Source organism: Xenopus laevis, chromosome 7L (genome assembly GCF_017654675.1).
Source record: "Xenopus laevis strain J_2021 chromosome 7L, Xenopus_laevis_v10.1, whole genome shotgun sequence".
Taxonomy (NCBI): domain Eukaryota; kingdom Metazoa; phylum Chordata; class Amphibia; order Anura; family Pipidae; genus Xenopus; species Xenopus laevis.
In genome coordinates, this window is record NC_054383.1 from 69575917 (window position 1) to 69584096 (window position 8180).

The 8180-nt window shown below is 37.7% G+C and overlaps 1 protein-coding gene across 3 annotated transcripts in view; it reads right to left on the reverse strand.

Moving 5' to 3' along the window:
* acad8.L (acyl-CoA dehydrogenase family member 8 L homeolog) overlaps window positions 1-8180 on the reverse strand; it is a 42455-nt gene that overhangs the window by 32639 nt on the left and 1636 nt on the right. For all 3 annotated transcript variants that reach the window (XM_018224289.2, XM_018224290.2, NM_001086445.2), the window contains exons 2-4: window positions 3648-3748; window positions 1604-1773; window positions 912-1021 (exon numbers count right to left, since the gene is read on the reverse strand). In XM_018224289.2, coding sequence (XP_018079778.1) covers window positions 912-1021; window positions 1604-1773; window positions 3648-3680 — 313 coding nt within the window. In that variant the 5' untranslated portion in view covers window positions 3681-3748. The remainder of the gene's footprint in view (window positions 1-911; window positions 1022-1603; window positions 1774-3647; window positions 3749-8180) is intronic.

Consider the following 8180-nt stretch of genomic DNA (forward strand, 5'->3'; position numbering starts at 1 on the left):
TGCAACCAACATTATACACAATCCTGCCAGTGAACAACTTACTTAGGCTGGCCATACACAGGGCAGTTAGCTGGCACACATAAGGAGCCAAATCCCAGGGATATGAGTAACCCACTGCATGCAACAGCAAACATTTGCATTGGAGAGACTTCAATTCTGGACATCAGTAAGGCTCCAGTGCTTTTGACCATGCCCCCAGAGCTTTTACTTAAAGTATTTACACTAAAAGGGTAGCTCACTGTTAGTATTAATGCCCAACATTATAAATAGGTATTTACATTTATGCCAAAATGAATCTTTTATTTTGGCATAAAATTAAATGCACAGCTTTATAAATATACCCCAAGCATGTCAGGACCCCCCACCACAGTGGGGGCAGGATCTTGAGTTAACTTTAGTGACTGAATGAAAGATCCATATTTTACATTGCCTAATGCAGCACCATCCAGTGGCTTGCTTGCAACACCCTTTTATTGTTGCTCCCCGTGGCCTCAAAGCAAGTGATCATTTTTGGATTTGTGATTTGGTAGCAAGTTTTGGACACATAATGACCATGTGCACTGCCAAACAGACCCACCTATAGTCTGCCAGTCCACATAAGGGCTACCAAACTACAGAGGAAGCTCAGGAGATATAGGGGCCCCATGAGACCCTCATATGTTAAAACCTCTAGGCATTTTGGGGGGTCTGAAGAATAATTTGCTGTCGGGCCTGGTAATATCTAGTTACGCCACTGATACCAAATAATTATTTAAAGCCCTATTGGTCACTTTCTAGGAACTTTTTGTTTTGCCCCCCCCCCCAAACTATTTTTTATATTTAAATGTGGCTCATGGGTAAAAAAGTTAGGGGACCCCTGCACTAGTCAGTTGCTCTAATTTTCTATATATGAAATGCAGGGCTGTACTTACCTGGCTCTGTCAAGCAATATGATGCAAACTTATCCATGCTACAGAGGGATGGGCAAAACCGGTGTCTCTGCTCTTCATTCCCAAATGTATCAATCATCCAAACACACATGCTGTTGATAGAAAGACAAAGTTCAAACTGTGTATTGAAACAGATAGGGGCATATTTATCAAGGGTTGAATTTGAAAAACTTTGAAATTCGAATTCAAAAAGACCATCAAAATGAAGTTGAAGTTTTTTTTCGGCCGAATAGGTCAGTTTTCGATCAAATAGGTCCGTATTCATACGAATTTGAATTGTACGAATCGAACTACTAGCACATTCAATCGAATTCAAATCAAAGTTTTTCCCCAAAAAAAACTTGGATTGACTCCAAATAGGTTGTAGGAGGTCCCTCATAGGCTAACACAGCAATTCCGCAGGTTTTAGATGGCGAATGGTCGAAGTTGAATTTTAAAAGAGACAGTACATGATAAATTTCGATATTTGAATATTCTAATTTTTTTCAAATTTGAATCTAATTTGGACTATTCCCTAGTCGAAGTACAAAAAAAATTGCTTGAAATTCTAATTTTTTTGAATTCGAAAATTCACCTCAACATTCGATAAATCTGCCCCATAGTATTATGAACGAACTTGATAAAAAAAACCTTTAAATACCTGCTGAGTGATGAGGCAGACACATTATACTTACTTGTGAATACTCATATATGCAGTAGTGCTCACACAACCTGTTGATAATGCCTCAAATATTATGGATGTGTCTAGACGAGAAAGCCCTGATCCTCCAACATCAGTCTGAGTGTATATTCCCCCAAAACCCAGCTGTGCTGCCTTTCTCATTGTCTCCACTGGAAATATTTCCTAGAATAGGCGACATCATTAGAGGAAGGTTAGGAAGATAAAACCACTATTAGATGCTTAATATTGTATTATTCAGTTAAACAATTCAGTATACCTGTTGGCTTTTATACCATTATTACTCTATGTAATTGAATACAGTGAGCAAAGCTGTCAGATTTGGCTGTGTATGCGAAAATAGGAATACTGGCTACTGGCACCAGCAAGAACACTAATGGGCAGATTTATCAAGGGTCAAATTGAAAATTCTAATTTTCGAGTTTTTTTATGAACAAAACTGTCAAATTCGACTAGGGAATTGTTTCATTTATCATACTCTGGGCCTTTAAGAACTCAAATTCAACTATTCGCCACCTAAAACCTGCCGAATTGCTGTTTTACTCAATGGGATCAATTTGGAGTTGTTTTTGCAGCCTTTTGCAGAGTTTTTTTCTGAGAAAAAGCTTGAATGGAGGTTTTAAAAATCAAATTGAATTCGCGTTTTCGGTGGATTCTATTGACCCGAGCTTAGAAAAATAGATTTCGAATTTTGAGTTCATGGGAGTTTTAAAAAAACCTGCAATAAACCTTTTAAAAACCGTTTTAAAAATATCCCATGAATTTGAAATTCGACCCTTGATAAATCTGCCCCTAAATGATGTTAATTTTTCCAATTGTGGCCAGAGGTATGTTTTTACTTGTGCTGGATAACTCCTTAACCACTATAATGAAATATCCACAACCAAAGAAGGACGGTACTCCGTAAAAAAGCAGGTTTATTGCAGGTATCCACAGGACCCTGCAATAAACCTGTTTTTTCCAGAGTGCCTTCCTTCTTTGGTTGTGGATATTATGTGGACAGTGGGGACGCTGTGGACAGAGCACTGGATCTTTATGGGGGAGCAGCCACGGGAGCGTGAGTTTTTGAGCGGTGCCTTTTGTTTCTTTTGTATCCACTATAATGAAATGCCCCATGACAAACAAGTTTCCTAAATAATGAACTCAATTGTTTGCCCAATTAGCCATACTTTATTACCACTGCTGTATCTCTGCAGTCTTCCTTTCTCCATAAAGACAGCATGAAGCATGGATAGGCAGTGTATACAGCCATAGGATAATGACTCTTATCTCTGTCTCCAGCCATTTAAACACATTTTAAATGATCAAGACAACAAGCTTTGCCCTTTTTATTACATAATGTGAATTATATTAGTTTTCAAATAATTAAAGGTGAAGAAAAGGTTAAAACAATGGGGGTACCAAGTTGCTAGAAACCGCAGCATCCAGTCATTTACCAGTTAAGCCAGATTGGTACTCCTTATATTCAAAAAACCTGTAACAGGTAAGTGGCAGGAGTCAATTTGGGCATCTAGCAATTTAGCACACCTGTTGTCGGAAAAAGATGTAAAAAGCTGTGTAAAATAAACAGCGGACTTGTCAAGAAGTGTGATATTTTACACCAAGTAAGTTCTGGTAGAAGTTGCTCTAAGAAAAATTGCGCCAATCCCTTTTTAGGAGATCACCCAACTGTTTTTGTTCCTCCAAAAAGTAAAGAAAGTGGAGAAAGAGACGTTACCCCAAGATTAACTTCCAATCCTCTTGTAAAAAATTATTACCATTATTATGTTATATTATTACCACTATTATTACCACTATTATATAGCACTATTATAATAATTATATAATGTATTTCCATTCTCCCAATCCTGTTTGTCACCTGGGTTTGTGGAATATTTTTCTTTGGATTTAGATCTACCGGAAGGTTCAATACACTTTTAAAAAAACATTTTTCCATAGTTTCCATTTCCACTTTATTCAATTTAAGTTCTAGTTGTCACATCCACATTTTCCACAGTTGCTTTATTGGTTTCAACTATTTCATTATTAACTTCACCCACCTTTTCATCCCATAAAGCCATGTGAGGTGCCATTTCTTTAGCAGCAAAATCTAAGGCTACTTTCTGAAACTCTGTTTGCTCTTCACTGAGGCCAACCGAAGCTAGAAACAAAAGAACAGACACAAAATGTAACAAAGAAAGGCTGCTCTAGCATATGAAATGTAGCACTCTTTTATATATGGCAAAAACTTTCATTTGGTTAATAAATGCATTAGTTGGAAATCTAGCTATATTCTGAAGGTGATAGATGACACACAAGAATGTGTGGTACTTTCAAATAGACAATGTATCTTTTTAACACTAAAAAAAAAAAAAAAAAAACGTAAAAACTTTATTAACATCACAATGAGTATATCTTCACAGACCCATATCACCAATCTAGATGCATAAACCACCTAGAATTATGTTGCAAATTGTTGTACTGGCTTTACTACACTTCAGATAAGCCGCATAAATTGTTCTCAACATTCTGGAAAAAATGAGGATTCAAAGATACTTTAACCTTTGGTTGCACAGTGAAATTATCAAATTAACTCCCATATCCAATAGTGACCGAACTGAACTGAATCTGTTAACGATGATATCCACGCTACTAGGGAAGATATCTACTGATCCCCAGAATTTGTTCAAACATCTTATTTTATACTAAAGTCCACATTGATACAAAATGGAAAAATGAAACTTCACAAAGCCTACCTTAAATTCTCACTGAACTGGACCAAAACTTTCAAATCTCAACTTTCAAAGCTCATCACAGCTAGCATTTACCATGCAAACAACAAAATGCTAGCATAATGGTCCTCGTGGAACACTTATTACACAACAACAAAATGACTTCTATCTTTTCTGAGGCTTGTTACAGTCATTATGACCAACCTGTCCTTAACTCAAGTATACACAGTGGTGAACTTTCCAGTCTTAGGCACACAAGGAAGTCTTACCACCGTGATAATCTCAGGAGTAACCGTGATGGTCAAAATGCCATTCTATTTTGGCCATCATAACATTCTCTCTTTCTTTTTCTATCTTCACCAGTACATACTTGTCATAGACACTACATTTCTCATTCTATTTATTAAAGGGTAAGTCGACCAAAAAAACAATGTTAAATTGCTCAGAGTGCCTTTTAAAGAACTTTTGCATTTTACATTATTTTTTTTCAGTTTCAGAGCTATTCATGTTTTAATAACTATCAATATATTGAATTTTAATTGACTTTAAGGGAGGGCCACATGGTTACTGATTGTTAACCAATCAGTGGAAACCAAGAAAGCTGCAAAGCAGGAAGTAGTGTTCTGGATATTACGTTAGATATCCAGTCCATCCAGCCTTTATACAAATTAAACCACTTGGATTTGTATGTTAAATGTGTCATGACTTGGAATAAATTGAAGAAACTCTTATCTAAAGTCATCATTACTCATTTAATGCATTTAACCTGTTCATTAGCATACCAAAGCACCATTGTTCACAATGGTGAACACTTTAATTAGATGGGATGCTGTGACCAAATTTTCAGTGTTAAATGGGATAAGTTGGCTAAATGTGTTTAGATATTCTGTGTCAAGCACACAAACCAAAGTGGCTTCATCTGTACATTACATTTTTGGCTAACAAACTATATTGAAAAGATTTTTTTATTTTGCACAGCCTATTTACTCATTCCTTTAAGGGAGTTTAATAGTAAAACATAATAATGAAATACTAAAAAAAAAAAAACCCAGCAGAAAAAACCTCAATCTGTTGCCTTCAGAGGCACAGCAGTGGCCAGTCAGCACACACATGGGGTGTTTTTCAGGACAAAAATGTTTCCACACAAAAAAATGCAGTTTCCTCATCTGACTATTAAATGGGTAGTATTACCAAAATATTAACGTGTTTTAATTACACTGGTAAACTGGTTTGTTTGCTTTATAAATAAGCTGATGTTAAACCATGGGGGCAGCCATTCAAAGAACATACATAGCAGATACCAGATGCACTGTGTAGAATGCCATTGTGTTCTATTACAGAGCTGGCCTGTTAGGGCAGGGTCACACGGGCAGATTTGGGGAGATTTAGTCGCCTGGGGACTAATCACCTCTTCTTTGGGGCAACAATCTCCCCAAACTGCCTTCCTCTTGCAAAAATGAAACATCGACTGTGGCAATGCACTCGCAGCGCTTCGATTTACAAAGTCACCCGAAGTTTCCTCGTGAGGCAACTTTGAAAATCGAAGCGCCGCGAGTGCCATTGAGCTGCCGTTTTCTCATTATAGCAGGCAGAAGGCAGGGGTAAGGCAGTTCGTGGAGATTGTCGCCCAGAGGAAGAGGTGGTTAGTCACCCCAAATCTGCCAGTGTGCCCCTGCCCTTATCTGCTAAGTAGCCTGTGTCTTTTCTAACTTGTATTACTGCCCCCATGGCTATACAAAAGCCGATTTAAATAAACTATTGTTTTATTTTAAAGCAAACACATAACTTTTACCAATACATAACAGTACATTATATTTTAATTACTTTAAAACACTTTTTTTGTGTGTTGTTACTGTTCCCTTAACCCATAAAATCATCAGTATAGTTATTTCTCATGAATTAATTTCAGTGTATTGATTAAAAGTAATTTAATATGTCCAAAGCAATGATCCATAAAGACAAATGAAAACTGATTAGAAAACAATAAAAACATTTGTGTAAACTAAGCAAGTGTCCAGTCCAGAAATCAGGTTACTACTACTCAGCACCAAACAGAGTCAGTACAAAAACACAGATCAATTCCCAATCACGTTGAGTTTTCATTCTGAATGCCTACTGTTCAAGGGATTGGTGATATCAGCACTAGGCAGGAGAGTGTTTTTATCTGGGCTGGGGAATAAAGATATCATGCTGATAAGGACATAAACTGAAGGTGATATCAGGACTAGGCAAGTAAGTGTTTTTATCAAAGCTGGGGAAAACAGATATCAAGCTGGGCAAGGTAAATGGTGATTTTATTTTGTTACTAGAAATGTTTTATTGTCTGCTTTCACTCTCTTTTAACATATAGCTGTAACTTATAACTTACAGCTCTTGAAAAGCACAGCTGCATTGTGTGTCTATGACCATTAATTAAAGGGGTTATTCACTTCTGAGTCAGAATTAGTATGATGTAGAAAGTGATATTCTGAGGCAATTTGCAATTGGTTTTCATGAAATATTTGTGGTTTTTGAGTTATTCAGCTGTTTACTCAGCAGCTCTCCAGTTTGCAATTTCAGCAATCTGATCGCTATGCTCCAATTTACCCTAGCAACCATGCATTGTTTTGAATAAGAAATTGGAATATAAATAGTAGAGGGCCTAAGAAGCAGCAATTACATGTAATTGCTAATGAAAAAATAACTACATTGATTTAACAACCTTCACTGGCATTCGTACATGTAATTACTAATGAAAAAATAATTTGTATTTCTTTTTCTGTTCTCTGGTTCTGACATCTGAAACAATTTACCAAAAGTCAGTTCCCAGTGGCAGAGTTAAGCTGGCCATAGACGCAAATCGAGGATTCGTACGATTTTTGGACCGTCTGTGGAGAGTCCAGACATTTTTCGTCCGGCGGAGATCGGTCGTTTGGTCAATTGGACAGGTTAAAAGATTTCTGTTGGCTGCCGATAATATCTCTGCATGTATTGCCGATCGTACGATTTTCAGAGGGAGACTGTCACCAGCTTTGGTTGGACATAACTTTCGTACGATTGCTGTCAGGGGCAGAACATCGGCTGATCTGTTCTTTTGTACTTTATTTGATCGGAATGATTGGTGGTAGGTTGGGAGATGGGAAAGTCTGATCGTACGATCGGATATTTGCGTCTATGACCAGCTTTACATAAGTTCTAAAGGTTCGGCAACTCTGGGACAGAACTTGACTGGCCTAGCCAGCCAGCTAAGGCCAGGGCCAGTATTATGAATTCACCAGATATTAACCTGCTGGTAAATTTGAAAAACTCTTTAAAATCCCTCCCTACCTTGAACGTCTCTGCTGCTGATCACTTGCCTCTTACCCACTCAGCACTCCCCTTTTCCAGCCCCATCTACCTATTTCCCTGCCCATTTCCCCACCCTGTGTAGGGTTGCCATAAAAAAAAAAATACCGGCCTTTCTATATATTTATCTTTTTTCCCTATTAATAACATTGGGATCAACCACCATTTTTTCGGGCCATACTGGTAAAATACCGGCCAGGTGGCAACCCTCATCACATCGCATCGGTATTACCAGTGAAAAAAAGGTGGCAACCCTAGGCCTGAAGCTAAAAGAGGGTCCAGTTCTAGGGCTTGAAGGTTCAGGGCAGAATTGGGATGAGTCAAGGGGAGAGCCCTGGAATTTTCTGGAAAGGGTGAAGTACCACCAAGGGTTTGGTTCATACATCCCTGTCAGTTCTCCCCCAAGTCTGAAAATCAGCTGGCTTCTTAGACATTGTTTCTGGAATCAGAATTGAATGTGCATTGAATATATACAGATACTGCTTTCGATAGAAATTACATTTACAACTATTGCAAATGTTTAATCAATGTACTGGA